Genomic DNA, 27,876 nt, shown 5'->3' with positions numbered 1-27,876 from the left:
ACAGTTATCTATGAAAAACTGAGATGATCTGCAGTTGGTACCATTTTGAATAATACTCCAATTTAGTAAAAAAGGTATACTTGATATTCTCAAGCAGGGAAAATTTTAATGATTTTTATAGAAGGTGGAAGGTTTTTGTTTTAATGATCCACAAAGTCCAAAAGCCCCATTCTACTTTTCACAGGTGTAAGTTCTATATGGATATATTTCTAGCACGTTAAAGAGAAAAAAATGTGACAGCATTTTGCTTGATTAAAGAACAAATAAAGTCTAATCTGTCCATTTCTCCATGTTAACTTATATTTTCAGAGTGCCGCAGAAACTAATGTGATTTGGGGGTTGGGTATCCAACTCTTGATTGTAGCTTGGGTCATGATCCCAGGGTCATGGGATGGAGCCCTAAATGCTTAGCATGGAGCCTGCTTAAGATTCTCTCTCTCTCCCTCCCTCCCTCTGCCTCTCCCCTGCTTGTGTGCACATGCGCACTCTCTCTCTCAAACAAAAACCTCTTAAAATAAGGAATTAGTGTGATTTGATAATCATTAGTATCTCATTTGACCCCCACCCACCTCACATCATCTCTATCATCGTACATATGAAAAAAGTTGAGCAACGGAGCACAGTCTTTTCTGATCTCACATGGTTCATAATAATAATGAAATCTTGTCACTTTGAATGTATAATATAGGCCACCACCTTGATGGGTATTGTTCAAAAACTTGAAACTCAGAATACCTCCGTAAAGTAAGTATACATAATTTTACAAATATGACATCACAACTTACACATAGGACTGAAAAGGCAACGTAGTGTTCCATTTATGTGCCATTCTTTGGGAAAAGGCAAAGGTATAGAGATTTGGAACAGATGAGGGGTTAAGGGTGCGGGCGCTGACTACAAATGGGCACCATGAGTTTTTTGGGTGGTGATCAAGCGTTCTGTATCTTGATTGTTGCAGTGCAGTTGTACATTTTGGAAAACTGATAGAACTACACTTAAAATAATGAATTTTGATATATGTGTATTAAAACTGAATTACTAGAAAATGAACAGCCACCAAAGCAAAACAAAACAAACCAAAAAACAAAACTGCTTTCATATGCTTAGAGGAAATTTAAAACTCTCCTCAACCTTGATACATAGGTGTACAACAAGACATTTCCATCACGTTGGTATCTTGGGAAGAATTTCATAATGTGGAAAGGACTTGTCAGGCCCTTTTGGGAAGCCAGTTAGTAGTTAGAAAACACTGTCTAGGGCCCTCGCCTCACACACATACCTGGAGGGAAGTAAGACCTCGTCTGGAATCCATCTTTGATCTGACACCAGGTTCTTTGGATCAGACCTTTAGCAACGCTCTGGTTCTGAAACCTGAAGGTGGACGTCTCGGTTGTTCCCCAAGGAGGACCCTACCTGGGGGCGTCCTAACCCTTGGGCACCAGCATCGTGACTCTCCGGGGCCTGTCTGGAATTCTTAGGCATCAGCATCACGCCTTTCCAGCTCTAAACCTGCCATCAAGCGAGTCCCGCGCCTTCTTGCTGGGAAACACCAGTATTCATCCCGACAACCCTTGGGACCACTGCAGCAGCCCCACGTGGCGGCGAGCCGAGAGGGAAGAAGAAGCGGTGGCAGAACACACGCTGTGGGTACAAAACGACTCCCACCCATTGCAACTCCTGCAGCCCCATACACATCTCATTACCCGCAAGTGCAATCACACCTCTCAGGGTCTCAAAACTGCTTGTCACACCCACTCCCCCACGGTCACCGAAGGGACTTCTCCGCTTGCTCAGGTCTGACACTCTGCGCCCCCAAGACGCCCACTACGCACCACCGCGCGTCCCTTACCCTCAGGCTCCAGGGCAGGTCTTCCGGGCCTCCAGCCACGGCGCACGCGCACTTCTTCTCGAGTGGAGCCTCGCCGGCACAGGACGCAGCCCATGGGCCTGTGGGAAACGTAGTTCCGAAAGGAGGCCCCTCGGATGCTGGGAGTGCAGCCCCTCAGGTTTTTCCCAGCATGCAGCGCTGGCCTGCGTGGAAAGCGTCCTGGAGACTCCTGGGAGTGCGTCTTCGCTGAACTGCGCAGGCGCACCCACTGGAGGTGGCGACCCACGAAGGGGTTCAAGGCGGGTGTGGTAACGGAAGCGGTGGGTGGGAGTCCCGCCCCCCGTCCCCCAACCCCGGCTTCTGGTGGGCCGTGAGTTAGTGGCGGCTGGCCCGGTGGCCCTAGCTCCTGAGGCCTCCGTCCGCTCGCATCCTCCTGTGCTCGGACAGCGCTGACTGTCGGGGAAGGCCCCTGAAGTCCGACGGAGTCCTCGCGACGGGTGCAGGAGGACGCTGCAGCCGAGGCGATGGCGTCAGAGGTGACGGCTGTGGAGGGCCTGTGGCTGAACGAGGGGACAGCCGCGAGTGAAGAAGGGCCTGTTCCTGGAAGGATCGCAGCTCTCTGGGAGGGCCTGGGGCATCGTTGTCGCAGTCGTGCCTGACCACTGAGCCTCAGGGGCCCAGAGTCCCCGTTCGTCAGTTCTTAGGTGGCCAGGGATGGCTCAGGAACGCCCCTCTGCACCAGGCTGGTTGAAGCACCTGCGTTTGGGTGTGGGGGCCTCTGCCGCGTGGGCTGGGCGCGAAAACCAGTTCACTTCCGGAAGTTGCAGTGGGTGTAGCTCGACGACGACGGTCGTTCTTGCGTCTGTTGGGCCCGGACAGTCCATGGGTGTTTCTTGATTTTTCCCCTGTAACCGATCGTAGTATAGGTTCCGTCGCGAACAGAACAGGCAAAATATCACAATCCCCTTGAAGCGGACGTTCTAGGATACAGAAAATACAAAGGATGTAAACAAAATACGCACTGTGCGGATGGTGGTGATTCCTCAAAAGAAGAAACAAAGCGAGGGGAGGGGTGTGCTGGGGGCCTGAGCTGTGTGTGCCTCTGGGAGAGTCTTCCTTCCTCTGGGACCGTTATCTCTGAGGGTGTGCCTAGGATGTGTGCTTGGGGGTGCCATCGGTATTTCCAGTGATGAAGGCTGGGTGATTCTGTATTTTTGTCTGCAGGGCCACATGTGTCTGTCCGATAGGTTCCATGTGTTCCATCATCCTGGTGATGATGGTCCCTGTGTCCAGGCAGGAGTGTCAGTGCCTGTGTCCCTGCATGCTGTAGTGGTTTTTTTGTGCCTATCTATGTATGGGCTCCCCAGTCTGTGTGTAATGAAATATAAAGGCCTGTCAGGTGCAGATTTACAAGCGGGTTCTACTTAACTTCTAAGAGGCACATAATTATCGTGTATTAAATTCCTACATGTGAAAAAACTGGAAACCTTTACGATTGTTTTTAGTAAGTTTGTGCAAGCTCCATACTGCATGAAATGCAAAGGTTGGGATCAAGCCAACTTTTTAGGTTTATTGAGTAATCAGTGAAACGAAATAAAATTCAGATATATAAGTAAGTTTTAAAGTTTCTTTATTTTGAGAGAAGTGTGGGGGCAGGGCAGAGAGAGAGAATCCCAAGCAGACTCTGCTGTCAGCACAGAGCCTGATGCGGGGCTCGATCTCCTGAATCAGGAGATCATGGACCTGAGCTGAAATCAAGACTTGGATGCTTAATGACCGAGCCACCCGGGCTCTCCTTATGCATAAATGCTTTGATACATATACGTGTCCATGAAACCATGACTGTGATCATAATAAACTAGAAAACTCAGTTTTGAATGAGGACTAAGTTACAAATGGGATATTGGACAGTATACATTCTCAATTTATTAGATACCTACTAAAAACTGGAGCTCGTTTCAGGGATAAAAATGTTTCCATGTTATAAAATACAAATATCATCATATTTTACCAAGAAGACGAAGCAGGCATTGCTGCCCAGTGGTAAAAATTATGGATACGTTAACACATGGACAGTAACAAAGGATTCTTTAAAAGGGAGCAATAGGGGCGCCTGGGTGGCGCAGTCGGTTGAGCGTCCGACTTCAGCCAGGTCACGATCTCGCAGTCCGTGAGTTCGAGCCCCGCGTCAGGCTCTGGGCTGATGGCTCGGAGCCTGGAGCCTGTTTCCGATTCTGTGTCTCCCTCTCTCTCTGCCCCTCCCCCGTTCATGCTCTGTCTCTCTCTGTCCCAAAAATAAATAAAAAACGTTGAAAAAAAAATTTAAAAAAAAAAAATAAAAGGGAGCAATAAATCTGTCAACTCCATGTATGATAATCAACTTACTGAAGATTTACGTGAAGGAGGAAGCTAGAACACTCTTAGAAGTTACGGCAAGTTTTTGTGACTTTGGAATATGGCGGGTTTTCTTACGTAAGAAAAAATAGTAAGCTACAAAGGAAGAGAATGAGAAGTTATTAAAACTAATTACAGACCACTGAAATGTAGAATACAGGGGGTACAAAGATAAACCACAGTCTGGGAGAAAATATTTGCAATACGTACAAATGAAAAAAGATGCATATCCAGAGTACATGAAGAAATCAGAAGAAACCAATAAACATACAAATGAATTAAAAGTAAGAAAATGATAAAGATTACACAGACGAAAGACATACAAAGTGCTCAATATCATTGGTAATTAGTAAAAACCAAGACACACGAGGCAATCCTGTTTCACATGGACTATATAGGCAAATATTCAACAGTTGCAGTGTGGTCAATCATCTTATGCAAGAATAGTGGGAGTGTTGATTCGCACATCCCATTGGCATTTCCTATAAATTTGAGATTATCCATAGTCCCCAATTCAGTAGTTTTTCTCCAATGTGTAGAGAATTTGTTATGAACTGCCACTTGGAAATCGAGACAAGAATGATAGGAGCAGCATTTTCCACGCCAGGAAAACACACATGAAAGAGCCCCGAAACTATAAGCACTGGAAAGGATGAGTAAATTGGGTCACCCCCAGCCACAGATGCCTGCATGTGTGAAACAGACTGAGGCAAGGAAATCAGTGATGACCGTGTTCCAGGTAATTCTATTCCTATCTTTTCATGAAAAGCTCAAAAAAGGCAGAGTTTGACAAAACACTACTTAGTGATGAGTCATAGTAAAGCTCTGAAGAATAACTATAAAATTCCAAATACTGGTCACATCTGGGAGTAGGAGGGAAATGAAGGGTGGACACACTGGGGTCTAATATCTGCCCAAAGTCTATCGATGATTGTTCCAAACTACAGAGTTTATATAATATTAATATTTATTTTTTTAATTTTAGAGAGCATGTGTGCAAGTAGGGGAGGAACAAAGGGGGGGGGGTGAGGAGAAAGAGAGAGAGACAGAGAGAGACAGAGAGAGAGAGAGAGAGAAATCTCAAGCAGGCTCCATGCTCAGTGCAGAGCCCCATGCGGGGCTGGATCCCAGGTCCCTGGGATCACGACCTGAGCCAAAATCAAGAGTTGGGCCATCAACCAACTGAGTTACCCAGGCACCCCTACAATATTAATATTTAAACTTAAGATAAAATTGGGGCACCTGTGTGGCTCAGTTGGTTAAGCAACTGACTCTTGATTTCGGTTCAGGTCATGATCTCATGGTGGTGAGATTGAGCCCCAAGCTGGACTCCATGCTGAGCTTGGGATTCTCTCTCTTCCCTTCTTCTTGACCCTCCCTCTCCATCTCTCTCTCCTCTCTCTCTCTCAAAATAAATAAATAAATAAACTTAAAAAAATAAACTTAAGATAAAATGTTTTATGCAATGTTTGCAAAGTATGAGACACGCTACACAAATTTAAAGAATTGTTTACATGTGAAAAAAGTACAATTTAAAGATATTTGTTTTACTGTATTATCTGACCACCTACCTAGTTTTGGTTTCAGTCTGTTTGGAAGATATTCACAAGTCTTTTAACTGAGCCCATTTAACTTGTCCTTATATTCATTTGAGTAGCAACAGATTAAGTATGAGCCCAGTGTCTAGAGAGAACTGGTTACACGAACTTATACTGTTGTATGCACCTTGATAGGAAACGAGCTGCAGGAATTTATTTCTAATTGAATAAAGTTGAAGCATATACCAGTGTGTAACCATGTTACCTTAATATGTCTAAGAGGAGAAAAAACGCAGCTGAAATTGCTTCTCTTTACATAAAGAAACACTGGTCATATGTACAAAAACTAATAAAATTGGAATTTGGAGGGGGCAAATGGACACGAATTCTGGGGGGTATGCTAGGAGAGAGTTTTAAGGCAGATTTCTAAACCTCGTGCTGATTATTTAAAACTTGGTGTTCATTTATAAGCAATAAACGAGTATATTAACCGTATCTTATTTTTAATAGTTTATAAATCAAATGAGAAATATATTTTTAATGAGAAGCCTCTTTTCTACATGCTACTTCTCTGAGCTCTAATTTTTATGAAAGTGGACAATACTTTTTGCAAACCATAAAATATGAATTTCTTCAAGTTTGTAAATAAGATATGCCATAGAGTGTCCTTCCACTAGCTCTTAAACTGGGAGGTATTTTCAGAAAAGGGAAGCATATTAAATGCACTAGGAATTTTGACTCAATCTGTTCAGCATATTAAACTTCTGGGTCCATTCCAAATTTATATAAGCTTTTGCTATTTTCTTCTATCCGTTAAATGGCCTGAGGGATATCATAACCGTTCACATTTCAAAGTTCTCTAGGGATATACTAAAAAAATGGATCTGCAAATAATTTCCTTCTAGTGTAGAATGTGAAGCTGAGGATTTTAATGAACATGTCCGGTAACTTGTGGTCCTTCTGAGAAAAGATCTTGAGCCCAGTTTCAGGCTGTGGGGTTCAAATTCCTCGCTAGCACCTGGCACTTGCAGGCTGCAGTTTCCTGATCTAAAGCAGCAGATGAGGGGGGTGGGGAAGCATGGGTGAGGCCACAACGGTGTCAAGGGCCAAATATCAAAACGTATCCAGACCCTGCACTGCACGTGGTGAAGTCACGATCAAATGTATGTGTGTTAAAAAAAATTTTTTTTCTTTATGGTTTGTTGTTGTTGTTGTTGTTGTTGTTGTTGTTTTTTAAGAGACAGACACAGAATCCGAAGCAGGCTCCAGGGTCTGGGCCGTCAGCACAGAGCCTGATGTGGGGCTCGAACTCAAAAGCGGTGAGATCATAACCTGAGGCCAAGTCAGACGCTCAACCGACTGAGCCATGCAGGTGCCCCCAAATGTCTGTGTTCTTTTTTTTTAATTTTTTTTAATTTTTTTTTTCAACGTTTTTTATTTATTTTTGGGACAGAGAGAGACAGAGCATGAACGGGGGAGGGTCAGAGAGAGGGAGACACAGAATCCGAAGCAGGTTCCAGGCTCCGAGCTGTCAGCACAGAGCCCGACACGGGGCCTAAACCCGTGAACTGTGAGATTATGACCTGAGCTGAAGTTGGGGCGCTTAACCCACTGAGCCACCCAGGTGTCCCCATGATGTTGGTATTTTATTTTATTTTAAACTTTTTTTTTTCAACGTTTTTTTTTTTTTTTAATTTATTTTTGGGACAGAGAGAGACAGAGCATGAACGGGGGAGGGGCAGAGAGAGAGGGAGACACAGAATCGGAAACAGGCTCCAGGCTCTGAGCCATCAGCCCAGAGCCTGACGCGGGGCTCGAACTCACGGACCGCGAGATCGTGACCTGGCTGAAGTCGGACGCTTAACCGACTGCGCCACCCAGGCGCCCCCAAATGTCTGTGTTCTTAAAGAGCACAGACCCAAGGGTGACCTTGCAGTCCCAAGCCAACCTCTGACCCCTGGAGGACACGAGGGCCTCCTGTCCTGTCTTGTCCCAGCCCAGCCGGGATTGGGCACCCCTCCTTCTCTGGACAGAGAGGTATTGCTCGGTGGGGAAATGGGAGTCTGGAAACAGGAGGTGCCACAGACCTGCGGGAAGACGCCGAAGTCCTTGGGGGAACTAGAGCTGGTTCTACGTGTGCCCAAGTGTCCCTACTGTGACCAGCCGGAAGGGGCCAGCCACTCGTGTTGCAGTCGTGCTGAATCGTCCCGTCAGGGGCCCTGGGGCGAGGGTGGTGGATGATCTGATTGGGAGGGCTGGGGCGGGGTCTGCAAGCCCTGTCCAATCAGGGTCCGCGGTCTCGGAGCACCGTCCAATCAGAACCGCGGGCGGGCTCCCAGCCGTGTGGGCTGGGCTCTCAGACCGCCAGAGGCGCTAGTGTGCACCTGCCCCGTGCGGCTGCAGGTGTCTGGGTCGGCGTCGCGCTCACCTGCCTGGGCCGTGGAGCCACGGGGAGGACGCCAGGAGAGCCTGCAGCGAGGCCGCGAGATGGTGAGTGCGCGGGGTCGGCCGAGACCGGGAGGGGCTGGTTCAACAGCCGGTACCGTCTGGAGGTGGCCGCGGCCCGGGTTTCTCTCCCCAACCCCTCTCCAGGTTCTGACCCGAGTTTCTGTCCTTGGCCGCGGGGTTGGGTCCCAGCGTCCTGTCCCATCCCCGCGCGGGTCTGGGGTTCTCAGGACTGCCCGGGGTGACCAGCTGAGCACAGCTTGCTATCCACCCGGGGGTCGGGGAATCTCAGCCCGGAGTTAGCTCCTCCTACAAGGGAGCCTTAGGGGACGAGTGAGGAGTGTGGGGAGACCTGCTTGGGGTCCTGGGCTCGGAGAGATCCTCTGGTATGTCCTGGATCCCTAGGTGACCCCGACCCCAGTTCTCATTTCCTGGAGGGACCTTAGTTGTCAGTTGACCAGATGCTGGTATGGAAGGGAAGAGAGGAATGGTTCCTGCCCCCTGGATTCTCACGGTGAAGGATGAAAAACCCGAAGGACAAAGAAAACCCAGTGAGTTGGTGCTGCAACCTGCAAAGCAAAATGCACGGCAGACCCGCAGTGGGACAGGAGCCAGTGCCCTTTGGGAGGCTGTTCAGCGAGCATTTCAGAGAACAGGTGTTGGGGGGTGGATGTCCCACGTGGTAGGATGGCCGTGCTTGACCCTTGAGTCATCTCAGTGTTCCCGTTCTGCACTGCCCCGCCCTGAGTCCGTCACCTTGCAAAGATTTATTTGGTTATTCGAGCCTGAGATTAGTCAGTAAATGTAAAATACATTTAATTAATAGAAAGATTAGATAAAAATAATTCCAAAGAAACGGGAAGGTTCAAGTTCAGAAATCATAATAAAAAGATCTAGTCTTACATACCATTTGTTAAAAATTCTTTTGTGCCTTTTTTTCCCCTCTCCTCGAGCATGTGTGGTTAAGTTTCTCACATCTGTTGTTTTCTTTTTGGTGACGACAAATGGAGTTCCAGGGCTTAGCCTCGAGGATGCTACTGGGGAAAAGAATCTAAGAGAAATAGAGAAAGCTTCTCTCGCATTATAAATGCATAAAAATGAATGCATTTACACACACACAAAAGCTTGGCCTATTAATTGGTGAGTTACAAAGGCTCACCAAAATGTCAGCTATTTTTTGTTTACTGGGTGGGGAATTTATGACTGTCGATAATTTTATTCTGTCTGGTATTATTGGATTTCAGAGATTAATGCTAAATCCTATTTCGTGAAATTTACATCACTTGTTGAAATGTGATTGTTTATAAAGCATTTTATTCCCATGGAAATAATAAAGTGACATCTTTATTTTCTCCGAAAGGAACAGATACTTGTGGGTTTTCTTCCTGAGTCATTTAAAAAGTCATTAGACCCATTGTGGGTTTTCTTCTTGAGTCTTCCCTCTCCTTTATACATAAACACTGGGTTTGAGTGATGTTGCCGGATTCCTCAAACACTGAGTTTGTGTCATTTAAATCAATAGGGTCCAACAAGAGTGACTACCTCGAGTGGGGATAGGGGCCCTACCCAGTGACTCCAAGCTAAGTAAGGCCAATCATGAGATACCAGAGAGAGAGAGAGAGAGAGAGAGAGAGAGAGAATGAAATGGTTTTTTTCTGGAGCTTCTCTTCTGTGCTCACCATCCGCAAGAGGAATGTGTGTACCTAGAAATGCTGCAGGGCACTGAAAAATGTGCGTGGTTGGGGGAGAAAGAGTTATGAATTTAGGGGTTCATTTGGTTTAGAACTTTAAACTGGCTCCAGCCAAGAGTTGCCTGGTTAGTGAGAACTGAAGCCTGGAGAGGGAGCGTTTCCGCACCGCAGGGAGGGGAGTGGAGGGTGTGTGGAGCTCCAGAGTTCATCCCTGTGTCTGCTCAGGTCACCCTATCTCCATCGCTGGGGACTGATCCAGCAGAAGGCTGGTATTTCTGCAGTGAGGTTCTGGACCCCAAGCCTGTGGGTGTGTTTCACCTTCTGAACCTGGTGGGTGTTCTTTGGGAATGGTGGATAAGTCAGTGGCTCTATCTGAGCCAATGGAAATGTTTGATTTTCATCCCTTCTGATTTCTGTACTGAATGTTGCTGCCATATAACTCCAGTCTCCCTAAAACTTTGGCCTTTTTATTTCCCTATTTGAGTGTTGTAAGATTTTTATTTTCTTGGGTGAGTAGAAATGGATTGAGAGATACAATAGAAGGGAATTCTGAAAGCATACAGAATTTTTCTTCCTTTTTTTTGACAAGAGGACTTCCAGATAGGAGATGGGTGTATTTAAACTCTCAGGTTAATTTTTCACTTTTCCCATAATTTTTTATATCAGTGATTGTCTCTATAGAGTTATGAAGTTTCAAATGTACTATTCCCAAGACAATTCTTATTTTAATTGATACGAGGAAAATTACCTTTGGATGTGCAAATCCTTGAAAATCCTAGTGCATTGAATAGGTTGGATCCAAACCCCTGATGTGCAAAGTATTCTACTCATTTTTGAAAATAGTTCCTCAACTGAGATGGAGTGGAAGTGCAAATAATGATGGTGTCACCTGTCATTTTAGTTGTAAAGATGTTTGAGATATTTCATTTTCATAAACTTTAACTTTCAGGCGATTCTTAACCTTAAAAATAAGTCAGTTATTTTATCAGCAAAAATGGATTTATTTGGAATATAGAAAATTGCAATTTGGGACCTGCGAGGACAGCAAAACCCTAGGCACACCCAACAAACAAAAGAACAACATTATTTTATGGACAAGGAGGAAGTTGGGAGGGATTGTTTTGGACAAAAGTCCATTGGACAAAGGCAAGAGTTCAGGGTGATAATAGTTTCTCTGAGTTGTTGATGGCAGTTTTTTCTTGATGAATTATAGGGGTAGTCAGTTTCTTTTCATTTTCTGTAAAGGATCCTCCATTCTTATTTTTTACTTCATTTTTAAGATTTTTGTAAGTAGGCTCTTTGCTCAACGTGAGGCTCAAACTCACAATCCCAAGATCAAGAGTCTGATGCTGGACTGCCTGGGCCAGCCAGGTGCCTTAGGGGTAGTCAATTTCTTTCTTTCTTTCTTTCTTTCTTTCTTTCTTTCTTTCTTTCTTTCTTTCTTTCTTTCTTTCTTTCTTTCTTCCTTCCTTCCTTCCTTCCTTCCTTCCTTCCTTCCTTCCTTCCTTCCTTCCTTCCTTCCTTCCTTCCTTCCTTTCTTTCTTTCTTTCTTTCTTTCTTTCTTTCTTTCTTTCTTTCTTTTTTAATGTTTATTTATTTTTGAGACAGAGAAAGAGTGTGAGCAGGGGAGGGGCAGAGAGAGAGGGAGACACAGAATCCGAAGCAGGGTCCAGGCTCTGAGAGGTCAGCACAGAGCCCAACAAGGGGTTGGAACTCACCAACCATGAGAGCATGACCTGAGCTGAAGTCGGAGGCTTCCCGACTGAGCCACCCTGGCGCCCCTAGGGGTAGTCAATTTCTTATAGGAGATGCAATGGACATCTCTCGGGCCTGTAATTGACAGTTCTTTCCTGTAATTGACGTGGAGTGGTGTGGTTACCCCTTCTGGTCTCCTGACTCCATTTTATCTTTTATTTTGTTTTGTTTTTCTTTTGGGTTTTTATTTTTTCATTTATTATCATTGTTTTTCTCTCCACTCCATTTTAGTGAGACTTTGCTCTATTAATTTTCACAGGATTAAATCTTAACATAACTTCTTATATAGAAAAGTGGTTCCCAAATAAAAATAAAAACCATTAAAAAGCAAAATATAATTGATATAGATTTCTCTTTCTGTAAAGTAAATAATGGATGCAAAGGTTAAAAAATCTGTAAAACATTGAAAATCTAACTTAAGACAATCCCCTGCCAGCATATTGTGGTCCATGCCAGTCCTGCCCCAGCCACCTTCAGACAACTAGTTTTAATGATTTCTTGTGCATTTTTGTCAGTGTTTCTTTCTATAAAAACGATTAAAAGTGCAAGAGTTTTTCTTTTGTTCTAGGAAAGGTGACATGATGTACACGTGCAGCACACTTTTCTTATTTGTTCTATTGCTAATTCTGCAGACCTTTTCGTAGCAATGATAGATGTCTTTGATTTTCAAGTTTATGCAACCAGTTCTAATTAGGCAATCGATCTGCATGTAATATTTTTCTACTAGAGTTCATTAATCAAATTTTTTCATGTTACATGGTAAGCAAACACACAAAAAGCATATAATTTTCCAACCTTAATTGATGCTTTAAGTTTTATGATGAAATTTATCGTGTTTGGCACACATACAAAGTTTTATTGGACGTTTTAAAACTAATCATGGTGTAAACATCCATAGACTCACCATCTAGATTCATAAATCGGTCTTGGGTAGAGACTCCTGACATGACTCTCCCTAAATGACCGTCTTGTCCTATAGGTAACTACTGTTTGTTTCTTTGCTTAATCTTCATGCCTTTACCTTTTATGTTTTTTTACTAAGCAGTGTTCTGCTTACTTTTATCCCTTTGGGACTTTGAATAAATAAATATTAACGGAATTACACTGAAAAGGCTTCCCAGGGTTCTTTGCCTCAGTTTGTTTCATATATGCTGCTGTGTGAAACTGCCATCATTCTTCCTTCCATTCCAGTGCTTATGGGATTTGGGTTTTTGAAGTGTTTTGTTTTGTTTTTTTTTTTTTTTGCTTTTGTGAAAAATGCCACTCCCATGAGTCTTGTTCCAGTGTACGAGTGCACATGCATGGTACATTTACGACATACTGGAGGAAAATCTCTAGATTGTGGATCATGGCCAAGTTCAGATTTATTAGGAAATTCCAATGGAATGTACCAGTTGATTCTCCAAACATCTGTACATAACTGCTTATTTGTTCCATGTGACCATCAATACCCGACATGATCTCATTTAGTAATTTTTGCCCTTCTTGGTATGAAACAAGATTTTATTCTATTTGCTAACTGACAACGAGGTTGACTCTTTTCTCATATGTAGTCTTACATCTTTTGTGATACATGTTTTAACCATTTTGTGATTTCTCATTCATCTGTTTGACTATTTAGTTTTGCTTTACACACACATTTTTATATTTGTATGTGTTGCAAGTATATTTATCTCGAATTGTGGTTTACCTTTTCAGTTTCCTAATTTTAGTAGGGTTGTAATCATCAATTTCTTCCTTTATAGCTTACTCTTTTTATTAAGGAAAGTTTTATATGTAAACATTTTATGGTTATAATTTTAATTATAATAATCTTTTATACTTAAACATTTTATTTAAGAAAAAATCCCCTATTCTTACATCATAAAAACCTTTCCCTTTAACTTCTGAAAGAGTTCTAGTTATGTCTTTTGCATTTAAATCTAGAGTAAATTGATTATTGCCCATGGGCTAGATGGCAATACCAAGCATTTTTCCTAGTTGGATGCTAATTTCTCCCTGACCTGTATATTAAAGTGTACAGCATTTCTGCCACTGCTTTGCAATGCCTGTTCTGTCATTAATCGAATTTCCATATGCATAGGGTCTCTTCAGGATTCTTTCCCTTTCCATGAATCTATTGGTTTATCCTCTACTAATAACATATTGGCCATATTACTGTGGTTTCAAATTCCTTCATGTATTTGGAAAGCCCCTATCGTGTTCTTAAGAAACTTTTTCCCCCCTTTTTTGGACATTTGTTCTTTGGAGAACTTTAAACTTTTGAGACGTTGTTTTTGTGAAGTTCTGGAAAATCAGGTCTGAGGATTTAATGGAACTTTATAAAGACTACTACGGGTTTCTTTTGGGGGAGCTGACATCCTCATGGCATTAAGTTCTTTCAAAGAACATGTGCCATGTTTCTTTTTGATATTATCCAATAGAGTTGAAGGTTTTTGTCCATTAGAATCTTTTTATACCCTTCATTATTTTTTTTTAAATTTTTTTTTCAACGCTTTTTATTTATTTTTGGGACAGAGAGAGACAGAGCATGAACGGGGGAGGGGCAGAGAGAGAGGGAGACACAGAATCGGAAACAGGCTCCAGGCTCCGAGCCATCAGCCCAGAGCCTGACGCGGGGCTCGAACTCACGGGCCGTGAGATCGTGACCTGGCTGAAGTCGGACGCTTAACCGACTGCGCCACCCAGGCGCCCCTTTATACCCTTCATTAGAATTCTTTATTATGCGCTGGCTTAAAATGACCTTTACCGAGATGTAATTTACATACTATACATACCATAAAATTCACCAACTTAAAGTGTACAATTCAGTGGTCTGTTTATTCATAGTTCTCACCAGAGTCAACTTTAGTTCATTTTCATCATCTCAAAAGAAACCTCAGACCATTTATCTATCACCTTCCTTCCTACTCCCAGCCATAAATAACCACTAAGGTACTTTTTGCCTCTTGAGAATTTCTTATTCTGGACGTTTCATGTGAATGGAATAACATACTTTGTAGTTCTTTCTCTCACAAGTTCAAATCTATGGTTGAGTGTCTCCAATGCCTTTTTTCAGTTATTGTGCCTTTTCTTTCTTCCTTCCTTCCTTCCTTCCTTCCTTCCTTCCTTCCTTCCTTCCTTCCTTCCCTCCCTCCCTCCCTCCCTCCCTCCCTCCCTCCCTCCCTCCCTCCTTTCTTTCTTTCTTTCTTTCTTTCTTTCTTTCTTTCTTTCTTTCTTTCTTTCTTTCTTTCTTTCTCTTTTCAAGTTGTAATTTAAATCCTGTGTAGTTAACATATATAGTAACATATAACTGCAGACTTTAGTGATTCGTCCCTTACATATAACACCCAGTGCTCATCACAACTACCCTCCTTAATGCCCATCACCCATTTAGACCACCACCGCGCACTTCCATCCACCAACCCTCAGTTTCTTCTCTGTGGTTAAGAGTCTCTTCTGGTTTGCTTCCCTCTCTCTTTTTTTCCCCTTTCTTCCCCTGTGTTCATCTGTTTTGTTTTCCACATATGAGTGAAATCATATAGTATTTGTCTCTCTCTGACTTATTTTGCTTAGCATAATACACTCTAGCTCCATCCAGGTCATTGCAAATGGCAAGATTTCATTCTTTTTGATGTCTGAGTAATATTCTATTGTACATATATACCACATCTTCTTTTTTTTTCAATATATGAAGTTTATTGTCAAATTGGTTTCCATACAACACCCAGTGCTCATCCCAAAAGGTGCCCTCCTCAATACCCATCACCCACCCTCCCCTCCCTCCCACCCCTCATCAACCCTCAGTTTGTTCTCAGTTTTTAAGAGTCTCTTATGCTTTGGCTCTCTCCCACTCTAACCTTTTTTTTTTCCTTCCCCTCCCCCATGGGTTTCTGTTAAGTCTCTCAGGATCCACATAAGAGTGAAACCATATGGTATCTGTCTTTCTCTGTATGGCTTATTTCACTTAGCATAACACTCTCCAGTTCCATCCACGTTGCTACAAAAGGCCGTATTTCATTCTTTCTCATTGCCACGTAGTATTCCATTGTATATATAAACCACAATTTCTTTATCCATTCATCAGTTGATGGACATTTAGGCTCTTTCCATAATTTAGCTATTGTTGAGAGTGCTGCTATAAACATTGGGGTAAAAGTGCCCCTATGCATCAGTACTCCTGTATCCCTTGGTTAAATTCCTAGCAGTGCTATTGCTGGGTCATAGGGTAGGTCTATTTTTAATTTTCTGAGGAACCTCCACACTGCTTTCCAGAGCGGCTGCACCAATTTGCATTCCCACCAACAGTGCAAGAGGGTTCCCATTTCTCCACATCCTCTCCAGCATCTATAGTCTCCTGATTTGTTCATTTTGGCCACTCTGACTGGCGTGAGGTGATATCTGAGTGTGGTTTTGATTTGTATTTCCCTCATGAGGAGCGACGTTGAACATCTTTTCATGTGCCTGTTGGCCATCCGGATGTCTTCTTTAGAGAAGTGTCTATTCATGTTTTCTGCCCATTTCTTCACTGGGTTATTTGTTTTTCGGGTGTGGAGTTTGGTGAGCTCTTTATAGATTTTGGATACTAGCCCTTTGTCTGATATGTCATTTGCAAATATCTTTTCCCATTCCGTTGGTTGCCTTTTAGTTTTGTTGGTTGTTTCCTTTGCTGTGCAGAAGCTTTTTATCTTCATAAGGTCCCAGTAATTCATTTTTGCTTTTAATTCCCTTGCCTTTGTGGATGTGTCGAGTAAGAGATTGCTACGGCTGAGGTCAGAGAGGTCTTTTCCTGCTTTCTCCTCTAGGGTTTTGATGGTTTCCTGTCTCACATTCAGGTCCTTTATCCATTTTGAATTTATTTTTGTGAATGGTGTGAGAAAGTGGTCTAGTTTCAATCTTCTGCATGTTGCTGTCCAGTTCTCCCAGCACCATTTGTTAAAGAGACTGTCTTTTTTCCATTGGATGTTCTTTCCTGCTTTGTCAAAGATTAGTTGGCCATACATTTGTGGGTCTAGTTCTGGGGTTTCTATTCTATTCCATTGGTCTATGTGTCTGTTTTTGTGCCAATACCATGCTGTCTTGATGATGACAACTTTGTAGTAGAGCCTAAAGTCTGGGATTGTGATGCCTCCTACTTTGGTCTTCTTCAAAATTACTTTGGCTATTCGGGGCCTTTTGTGGTTCCATATGAATTTTAGGATTGCTTGTTCTAGTTTTGAGAAGAATGCTGGTGCAATTTTGATTGGGATTGCATTGAATGTGTAGATAGTTTTGGGTAGTATTGACATTTTGACAATATTTATTCTTCCAATCCATGAGCAGGGAATGTCTTTCCATTTCTTTATATCTTCTTCAATTACCTTCATAAGCTTTGTATAGTTTTCAGCATACAGATCTTTTACATCTTTGGTTAGATTTATTCCTAGGTATTTTATGCTTCTTGGTGCAATTGTGAATGGGATCAGTTTCTTTATTTGTCTTTCTGTCGCTTCATTGTTAGTGTATAAGAATGCAACTGATTTCTGTACATTGATTTTGTATCCTGCAACTTTGCTGAATTCATGTATCAGTTCTAGCAGACTTTTGGTGGAGTCTATTGGATTTTCCATGTATAATATCATGTCATCTGCAAAAAGCGAAAGCTTGACTTCATCTTTGCCAATTTGGATGCCTTTGATTTCCTTTTGTTGTCTGATTGCTGAAGCTATACCACATCTTCTTTATCTGTTCATCAGTTGATTGACGTGTGGGCTGTTTCCATAGTTTGGCTGTTGTCGATAATGCTACTATAAACTTTGGGTTACATGTGCCCCTTTGAATCAGTACTTTTCTATCTTCTGGGTAAAAATCTAGTGGTGCAATTGCTGGGTCATAGGGTAGTTCTATTAAAAATTGTTTTTAATGTTTTATTGATTTTTGAGAGACAGAGAGTGTGAGTGGGGAGGAACAGAGAGAGAGGAGGGCAGAAGATCCGAAGTGGGTTATGCGCTGAGAGCAGCAAGCCTGATGTGGGGCTCAAACTCATGAACTGTGATATCATGACCTGAGCCCAAGTTGGACACTCAATCGACTGAGCCACCCAGGCATCCCAGTTAGTTCTATTTTTAACTTTTTGAGGAACGTCCATACTATTACCAGAGTGCCTGCACCAGTTTGCATTCCCACCGACAGTGTGAGAAGGTTCCCCTTTCTCCACGTCCTTGCCAACATCTGTTGTTTTCTGAGTTGTTAATTTTAGCCATTCTGACAGATGTGAGGTGGTATCTTTTCATGGTTTTGATTTGTATTTCCCTGGTGATGAGTGATGTTGAGCATCTTTCTATGTGTCTGTTAGCCATCTGTATGTCTTCTTTGGAAAAATATCTGTTCGTGTCTTGTGCCCAATTCTTAACTGGATTATTTATTTTTGGGGTGTTGAATTTGATAAGTTCTTTATAGATTTTGGATACTAACCCTTTATGAGATCTTTATCTGATACTAACCCTTTATCGTTTGCAAATATCTTCTGTTCTGTAGGCTGCCTTTTAGTTTTGTTGATTTAACATAGTACTGAAAGTACAATCAGACAACCAAAAGAAATAAAAGGCACCCAAATCAGCAAGGAAGAAGTCAAACTTTAACTGTTTGCAGATGACATGATACTCTGTAGAAAACCTAAAAGACTCCACCAAAAAATTGCTAGAACTGATACGTGAATTGAGCAAAGTTGCACGATATGAAATCGATAGAAATCTGTTGCATTTCCTTTTTTTTTTTAATTTTTTTAACGTTTATTTATTTTTGAGACAGAGAGACAGAGCATGAACGGGGGAGGGTCAGAGAGAGGGAGACACAGAATCTGAAACAGGCTCCAGGCTCCAAGCTGTCAGCACAGAGCCCGATGCGGGGCTCGAACTCACGGACCGCGAGATCATGACCTGAGCCGAAGTCGGCCACTTAACCGACTGAGCCACCCAGGCACCCCTGCATTTCCTTTTTAATTATTATTTTTTATTTTTAGAGACAGCATGAGCAGCGGGGAGGGGCAGAGGGCAAAAGAGAGAATATTGAGCAGGCTCCACGCTCAGCACAAAAGACCCCAAACAGCCAAAGCAATCCTGAAAAAGAAAAGCAAAATTGCAGGCATCACAATTCCAGACTTCAAGCTATGTTACAAAGCTGTAGTCATCAAGACAGTATGATGCTGGCACAAGAACAGATACATAGATCAATGGAAGAGAATAGGAAACCCAGAAATGGACCCACAACTGTATGAAGACCAGTTAATCTTCAACAAAATAGGAAAGAATATCCAATGGAAAAAAGACAGTCACTTCAACAAATGGTGTTGGGAAAAGTGGACAGCCACATGCAGAAGAATGAAACTGGACCACTTTCTTTACACTATACACAAAAATAAATTCAAAATGGATGAAAAACTTAAATTTGAGACAAAACCATCAAAATCATAAAGGAAAACATAGGCAGCAACCTGTTTGACCTCAGCCATAGCAATTTCTTACTGAACATGTCTCCAGAGGCAAGGGATATGAAAGTTATTGTGCTTTTCAACCCCAGAATTTTCATTTGGTTCATTTAGAATAATTTCGATCTCTTTTTGACATTATTTGGTGCATCATTGTTATCATATATTCCTTTACATCTTTAATCATTGTTTCCTTTAGTTCTTTGAACATATTTATAATAGTTACTTTGAACCCTTCTGTAAACCAACATCTGTTTGCTATTTCTGTTTCCTGCTTATTTTTTCTTTTTTAAAACAATTTTTTAAAAATATTTTCATTTATTTTTGAGAGAGACAGAGCACTAGCAGGGAAGGGGCAGAGAAAGAGGGAGACACAGAGTCCAAAGCAGGCACCAGGCTCTGAGCTGTCAGCACAGAGCCTGATGCGGGGCTTGAACTTGGGAACTGTGAGATCGTGACCTGAGCTGGAGTCGGGCGCTTAACCAACTGAGTCACCCAGGTGCCCCCCGACCCCTGCTTATTTTTCTGCTGTAAGGGTCACAGTGTCCTTTTTCTTTGCATGCCTTGTAATTTTTTGTTGGAAACTGGACACTATAGATAATATATTGTAGCAACTTTGGGTACTGGCCCCTGTCTTCTGGGCTTCCTGACTGTTGTTTATTTGTGTTTGCTTGGTGACTGGCTGGATTATTTTAGTCAAGTCTATTTCACTCTCCTCCCAACCCCTTCAGAGGTAGGCCTCTGATGTTTCTCCTCAGTCACCCTGGGATGGCAGTAGTGTTGGCAGGGTTTTCTTCATTTCTTTCTTGACCAACCGCTGTTAGCTGTTAATCTCCACTAGTTGTAGGCTGACTCTTTTATTGTTTTGAACATGCCATGGTGCGTACATTGCTCTATCGACTAATCCAGTCAAATTTGGACTGCTTTGAAGGAATGGCTGCACAGGTTAGTGTTTGTTGATCGTTCAGATCCCTGAGGGGCTCCTCCCAGCTTCCTCTTTCCCTATTTGTCCCCTGAAAACAAGAGGACCACAGTTTTGCCGTATCTTGAATCTCTTCCCTGTTGCCTTTCACTGCAACTTCCACTGTTTTTGAGAGCAACCTCAGGCTTGGGAATCTCCATGTTCTGTTGTAAATGAAGTCAGTTCTTTGGGGGGAAAGACTAGGAGCTATCTGTTTTACAGCCTGCGTTTCCTCCTCGTCAAGAATCTCTGAGCCAGAGGGCTGCGTTGAAGTGGGGACAATGGCACACCTCCATCTGAGTGACAAGTCCACTTTAAGAGCTGAGCATTGGGGCACCTGGGTGGCTCAGTCAGTTAGGCGTCGGACTTTGACTCAGGTCACGATCTCGCGGTCTGTGAGTTCAAGCCCCGCGTCGGGCTCTGTGCTGATGGCTCAGAGCCTGGAGCCTGCTTAGGATTCTGTGTCCCCTCCTCTCTCTGACCCTCCCCCGCTCATGCCCTGTCTCTCAAAAATAAATACGTGTTAAAAAAAAAAAAAGCTGAGCATTAAGTGGAGGAAGAGCATTTGCTTGATGACTTCTCACCTTGCCTCTCCTGGGTGCGGAACCTCCGCCTTAGGCAAAACAAGAACAATCAGGTCCCCAGTATTCTCAGCATCCCCTGTACCCACTGTAGAGCCCCCATTCTACAAGCGGGGGCTGGCAGAAGTGGAGAGGCCCTCCTGTCGACTGCACTTGCTTGGAGCTTAAACTCAGCAGCAGCTAACTGGGGCAGGATGAGAAATGCTGACGGCCTCCTTTTCTGTCTGGGAGCCGTGTGGACCGGGGTCCTGTGTTCTTGGCTGCAGTCAGAAAAGGAAGTCTAGGGAGAGAAGGAGTGGTCTTGGTTCAAACACCAAACTGTTAATTTCTGGTACTGAATTCGCATAGTTTCCTGAATACCTGTTTCTTCAGCTGTACGTCCTTAGTAAGGATTGCTTCCAGAGGCTTGAAATGATGGCTTTCGTGTTCACTTTTTGACATGAATTTTCCAACTTAATGTTGTTATGAAATGGAAAGGTGATGAGTTTTATTTTCGTCCTGTGTATCTATTCTAGAATCGTGCTAAAAATCTTATTTTGTGGTTCTTGTTCTGTCAGGGTCCTGTGCATAGGCTTCTTAGTGCTAAGGATAACAGTGATCTTTTTTATTCTTTTGTAATTCTGCACATTTGTTTATTTTCTTGTGGCACTGGATTGGCTTTTTCATGTAGTGTTGACCAGGAGTGAGGCAAGGGGGACTCAGTTTTGCACATTTTTTTTGGTAGAAAAACTTCACACCATTTATATATTCCTTCTTTAAAAGTTTATTTATTTTGAGAGAGAGCATGCGCATGCACACGCATGCAAGCAGGAGAGGGGCAGAGCGCAGGAGAGAGAGAATCCCAAGCAGGCTCCCCACTGCCAGTGCAGAGAGCCCAACGCAGGGCTCAAACTCACAAACTGTGAGGTCATGACCTAAGCTGAGATCAAGACTCAGATGCTTAACCGACTGAGCCACCCAGGGGCCCCTATATATTCCTTTTTGAATAATCTTCCCCGCCCCCCCGCCCACTATGCTCTTTATTGGGCTATGCGTCTTACCATTGGTTCCTCTGCAGTATGAGTTTTTTTTCATGTGTTTCTGTTGAACAGTATAAAATCATTTTCTATAATTCTTAAGATGATGTCAGGTAAGTTGTGTTAATTGATTACCATGTTTCATTGCAAAGTATAACATACATGCAGAAACGTACATAAGACATATTGGACAGTCTATAGCAATAATAAAAAATAAACACCTGTGAAGTAAGATCCAGCCCTAGAGCTAAAACAGTGCTTGACATCAGACACCCCACTGGAAACGATTCCCAGTGACCCTCCTCACTCTCTAGATGTAACCAATATCTTGAATGGTGTGAAGGCAGTGTCCGTTTTTTTAGCACCTGTGTATGCAGCATTAAATAAAGATACTCTAATTTTGCATGTCCCACGTTGCATGTAAATGGAATCGCAGTGTAGATTTTAGGTAAGATTTTAGGTAAGATTCCTTTTGTTTAAAGTTATTTTACAGTCTTCTGTGTGGTAATAATAGTTAATTAACCTTTAATTGCTCTCTTGTATTCACTTGCAAGGATACGCCACCATTATTTATTAACTCTGTTACTAGTGGCTACTTGGGTGTTTTCAAATTTTTGCCATTCTGACCGGTGCTCCTGAAGACATTATTAATGCATGTGTCCACTCGGATGTCTTATTGTTATTCCCATGTTGGTATTGCCTGTTAGGAACTTCTCATCCTCTCCCCAAGACCTTAGTCTACATATGGCCTTCTACATCTCAGTTCATGGAAACTCCATCTTTCCAGGGTTTTGGTTTTGTTTTTTTTTTTTTGAGATTTTTTACATGTTTTATTTGTGTTCTTGAGAGAGCACAAGTGGGGGAGGGGCAGAGAGAGGGGGACAGAAGATCTGAAGCAGGCTCCATGTGGAAAAAGTGAGCCCAATGTGGGCTTGAACTTAGGAACCATGAGATCATGACCTGAGCTGAAGGGAGACGCTTAACTGACTGAGCCACCCAGCCGCCCCCATTATTTCAGTTTTTATTGTGAGACATAATCAGCGTCATCAACTCCTCTCATTCTGTCTTGCCCCAACTTCAGTCCATCAGGAATCTGTAGCCCTTCCCAATATTTCCCCTGTACATTCCACTGTGACCACCCTGGCTGACCCACCTTCCTCTCACCCGGTTATGGCTTTATTTTCTTAACAGGTGTTCTGGTCTCTACATCCATTCCCCATAGTCTAGTCTCAACACAAGTGATGGATCGTTAAAGCTAGAGAGGAGACCACCCCTCTGTGCAAAAGCCTGAAGTAGCTCCACGTTTCTCACAGAATCGAATCTGACTAGTTCCCCACAAGATAATGGGCCCAACCTCCCAGCACTCCCCACCATTCTTGACTTACTTCCCATCTCACTTTTCTCCAGTCTCTGGCTATGTGTCTTTGTCCCATTCAGGCTGCTATAACAAAACACCAAAGAGTGGCTTAGAAATGACAGAAATGTATTTCTCTCAGGTATGGAGGCTGGGAAGTCCAAGATCAAGGCACCAGCAATCTTGGGTGGAAAGAGCTATTTTGGCATCTTAGAACCTCAGTGTGCACATGTGTGTGTGTGTACTCAAAATTAATGCATACCGACACCAAGATTTATGAATGTGGGTATTATGGAAAGGTCTAAGTTCTCATGCCTTCTTCCCTCCTTCTGAGTTATCTTGTCTTCCTCTTTCCTCCTCTTTCTCAATACCTCTTCTGTCTCAAGGGCACACAAAGGAAGAAAGAGTAGCAACTGATTCTGTGATAAATGATATACATAAAATACACATATAAGTTAATATTAGCATTTCTCCAGGAAAAATGTCTTCATGCTCCTAGTTGGACATATCTACTTTGAATTGTTTAGAGTACATCCAGACACAGGATCGGCTGGCCCACGTTGCAAGTTGGGTTTCCACCTTGGGCCTCTCGTTGGTGAGGGGAAATGAAGGAAAAACTTCAGTGCGTTTTTGTTTATTAGAATCCCGTTTCGGGGCGCCTGGGTGGCGCAGTCGGTTAAGCGTCCGACTTCAGCCAGGTCACGATCTCGCGGTCCGTGAGTTCGAGCCCCGCGTCGGGCTCAGGGCTGATGGCTCGGAGCCTGGAGCCTGTTTCCGATTCTGTGTCTCCCTCTCTCTCTGCTTCTCCCCCGTTCATGCTCTGTCTCTCTCTGTCCCAAAAATAAATAAAAAACGTTGAAAAAAAAATTAAAAAAAAAAAAAAGAATCCCGTTTCAATTTGAACTTGGGGTCTACGCAGTGGTGACCAATGCGGTGGGCAATAAGGAGACAGATGAAATAGTTTTTGTCACAAGGAATTGGTGGTCATAAAATGGAAATATTTGTTTAATTTGTATAGCATTTCTCTAACTTTTCCAATGTGTTTTGGACTATTCTAGACTCTGTGAAAAGGCAGGGATCACACAGGAAGGGTCACAGTACAAATGGAGAGAGGGACAAGTTCAATGTATTAGTGGTGTGTTAAGACCATGATACAGAAAGTGAGTGTGGATGTAGATTAGATGTGGGGAGACCATAGAATCTTGTTGGAACGTCCTGTGAATTTGAGTCCACTTCCCCTGTATTACCCATTCTCCTACACATCTGTGGTTTGTTTTAGGACTCAGTGGTTTTTGAGGATGTGGTTGTGGACTTCACCCAAGAGGAGTGGGCCCTGCTGAAACCTGCTCAGAAAAAGCTCTACAAAGATGTGATGCTAGAAACCTTCAGGAACCTGGTCACAGTAGGTGAGGGTGGCATCAATCCTTCACTTAGTTATTTTGATAACAACTATTTCTCATTCATTAAGCCCATTTCAAAATCTGGAATGCGGAAGGAAGACACATTGGAAAATAAGACAGGCGTGATCACAGCCGTCACAGACCTAGAATCTAACGGTTTCTCAGTGACAGTAAAAATCTATATATTAATCTGTGTTTTTCTTCCTTTCTGGTTTAAAAGACAGCATTCTTCACTGTCCTCAGTATGTGTATATACCCATGGGTCACTTTGTGGGCATGGAGAAGCTTGTTGTTTGAAACCTTGTGTTTTTTTCTGTGCATATTAAATTGCCTACTGTTTTGACTTCTTGTGCCTCTTTGTTTTAATTTTATTTATTTATTTTAAGAGAGAGAGAGCATGCATGAGCAGGGAGGGGCAGTGAGAGAGGGAGAGGGAGAGAGAGAGAGAGAGAGAGAGAGAGAGAGAATGAATGAATATCCCAAGCAGGCTCCACACTAACAGTGTTCTCTGTCACTGACAATGTGGAGCCCAGTGTGGGGGTTGAACCCATGAAGTGTGAGAGCATGACCTGAGCTGAAATCAAGAATCAGATAATTGACCAACTGAGCCACCCAGGAACCCCTTTTGTGTCTCTTAATAATTAAGTTTTGAGGGGCGCCTGGGTGGCTCAGTTGGTTAAGCGGCCGACTTCGGCTCAGGTCACGATCTCGCGGTCCGTGAGTTCGAGCCCCGCATCGGGCTCTGTGCTGACAGCTCGGAGCCTGGAGCCTGTTTCAGATTCTGTGTCTCCCTCTCTCTGACTCTCCCCCATTCGTACTCTGTCTCTCTCTGTCTCAAAAATAAATAAACGTTAAAAAAAAATTAAGTTTTGAAACACTGAACTCCTGAATGTATTTCTTTTCTCACAGTTGCCTTTTTCATAAGATTTATTCACTGTTTTGTTTTAGATGATGAGAATCAACTTAGAACCAATGGGTCCACTTCTCAGCAGGTTATTTCTGGAGACAAATTATCCAATGAGCAGAAAATAGCAAGGTTCACAAAAAATGATTCCTGGACCTCCCTTTTTGGAGAAAATTGGGAAGACCAGTGCGTTGAAGATAAGCACAACAACCAGGGGAGACATTTGAGGTGAGTTGCATTTAGGAGAAAATGCAATATCCCGGTAGAGAATCTTACTATTTCATGAAATTAAAAAAACAAAAACAAGAGACCCATAAACCTAGCTCCAGATTTGTTTATTCACAAATCATTCCCTCCCTTTTTTTTCCTTCATGTGACTCAGACATTAAGCATTTGAAAGATAATTTGGTGGAAAACAATGACCAGGGAACCCTACATATGAGAAATGCTGTTGTAGTAACGGGCTGTGCCTCAGCCCATTCTCAGAGCATTTAGTTTATTCCACCTTGAACTAATTCCGACAGGACAGAAAACCTATATTTAGACAGAAAAATGGTAGAAATGTAATCCTCGAGCTCATTAACAAATATTAATAAATAATTAATACACAAACCATTAATAATGTGCCCCCTCCATTTTTTTTTTTTTTAGCAGAAATCATATGGTGGAGAGACTCTGTGACAGTAGCAAAGGTTATACATGTGGAGAAACCATCAACCATATTCCAAGTCTTAAGCTGTACAAGAAAACGCCTACTGGAGTAAAACTGTATGAGTGCATTCAGTGTGGAAAAGTCTTCAGGCATCGTTCATCCCTTAAGAGGCACAAAAGAAGTCATACTGGACGCAAACTGTATCAGTGTGAGGAATGTGGGAAAGCGTTCAGTTGTTCTTCCTACCTAAGGAATCATGTGAAAACTCACAGTGGAGAGAAACCCTATGCCTGTAAACTTTGTGGGAAAACATTTATTCGTTCCCACTCCCTCACTGGACATATAAGGAGTCACACTGGAGAGAAACCCTATGAATGTAAGGAATGTGGGAAAGCCTTCAGTTGCCCCAAATCCTTCCGCGTACATGTGATGATGCACAATGGTGGGAAGCCCTATGAATGTAAGCAGTGCGGGAAAGGCTTTAGCTGTCCCAAATCCTTTCGAGTACATATGATAATGCACACTGGAGAGAAACCCTATGAATGTAAGCAGTGTGGGAAAGCCTACTGTTGGCTCACATCCTTTCAGAGACATGTGAGAATTCACAATGGAGAGAAACCCTATAAATGTGAAAAATGTGGGAAAGCGTTTGGTTGGCCCTCATCCCTACACAAACATGTCCGAATGCACACTGGAGAGAAATGTGTAAACATAAGCAACGTGGGAAGGCCTTCAGTTGGCCCTCATCCTTCCAAAAATGTAAGAACGCAGACTGAAGAGAAACACTATGAGTGTGAAAAATGTGGGAAAGCATTTGGTTGGTCTTCATCCTTACACAAACATGACAGAAAGCACACTGGTGAGAAACCCATAAATGCAAGCAGTGTGGGAAAGCTTTCAGTCATCCTTCCAAAAATGTAAGAATGCAGACTAGAGAAAAACCCTTTAAGTGTGAAAAATGTGGGAAAGCCTTCAGTTGGTCCCAATCCTTCTAAAACCATAAGGATAAAGACTAGAGAGAAACCTCAGACGTGTGAAAAATGTGGGAAAGCTTTCAGTTGTCTCAAAGCGTTTCATAGTCATGTGAGAACTCTCAAAAGAAAGTTTCTAAATATAAGAAAACCTAACGCATATTAATTCATGTAAAACAGTTTGGAAAATCCACACCAGAAGAGAAATATTATAAAAGTTACACAGTAGTGCTCAGTATCTCATCCTTAACGTGGACCTCCGGCAAGTGAATTTCCATGTCTCTTTCTTTTTTTTTTTTTTTTAAATTTTTTTTTCAACGTTTATTTTATTTTTTGGGACAGAGAGAGACAGAGCATGAACGGGGGAGGGACAGAGAGAGAGGGAGACACAGAATCGGAAACAGGCTCCAGGCTCTGAGCCATCAGCCCAGAGCCTGACGCAGGGCTCGAACTCACAGACCGTGAGATCGTGACCTGGCTGAAGTCGGACGCTTAACCGACTGTGCCACCCAGGCGCCCCTCCATGTCTCTTTCAACTAAACATTGAGATGAAAATTCTCAAGTATTCTGAGTACATCTACATAGTACATGAATTTTGATATATTATAGGTTTTCTCCCCCTTCATGAATTCAGTTAATATTTCTGCATCCATTTGGAGTGTGATTCACCCACGGGTGGTTGATGTGTTTTAAATATGCATTAGGTTTAATTTTATATAGTTTTTAAATTGTTCTGTAAGTATGGGGCCTTTAGACTAATGTGACATTGGTATTCGTTTGGATTTTCTTACTGGCCAAGTATGTTCCAAGCTGGGTATCACTTTCCCATTACATACATATATTCCATTTTACTATCTTCCTGAGAGAACTTACAACTTCACACTTAAAGTTGACGCTTCTTTACTTACATCATAAGGTATATGTTCTCAACACCTTTTTTTT

At 42.7% G+C, this 27,876-nt stretch overlaps 1 protein-coding gene across 1 annotated transcript; it reads left to right on the top strand.

The window, feature by feature from the left end:
* The first annotated feature begins 8,047 nt into the window (after nucleotides 1-8,047).
* On the top strand, nucleotides 8,048-27,835 carry ZNF556 (zinc finger protein 556). The gene is made up of 5 exons (XM_058728414.1): nucleotides 8,048-8,250; nucleotides 24,287-24,413; nucleotides 25,356-25,539; nucleotides 25,963-27,200; nucleotides 27,448-27,835. The coding sequence occupies exons 1-4, from the start codon at nucleotides 8,248-8,250 to the stop codon at nucleotides 26,882-26,884; spliced, it is 1,236 nt and encodes a 411-aa protein (XP_058584397.1). The 5' UTR covers nucleotides 8,048-8,247; the 3' UTR covers nucleotides 26,885-27,200; nucleotides 27,448-27,835.
* The last annotated feature ends 41 nt before the right edge of the window (nucleotides 27,836-27,876 follow it).

The sequence above is a fragment of the Neofelis nebulosa genome, chromosome 4, assembly GCF_028018385.1.
Source record: "Neofelis nebulosa isolate mNeoNeb1 chromosome 4, mNeoNeb1.pri, whole genome shotgun sequence".
NCBI lineage: Eukaryota > Metazoa > Chordata > Mammalia > Carnivora > Felidae > Neofelis > Neofelis nebulosa.
Note: the sequence above shows the minus strand (reverse complement) of the source record. Positions and strands in the feature narration are given on the sequence as shown.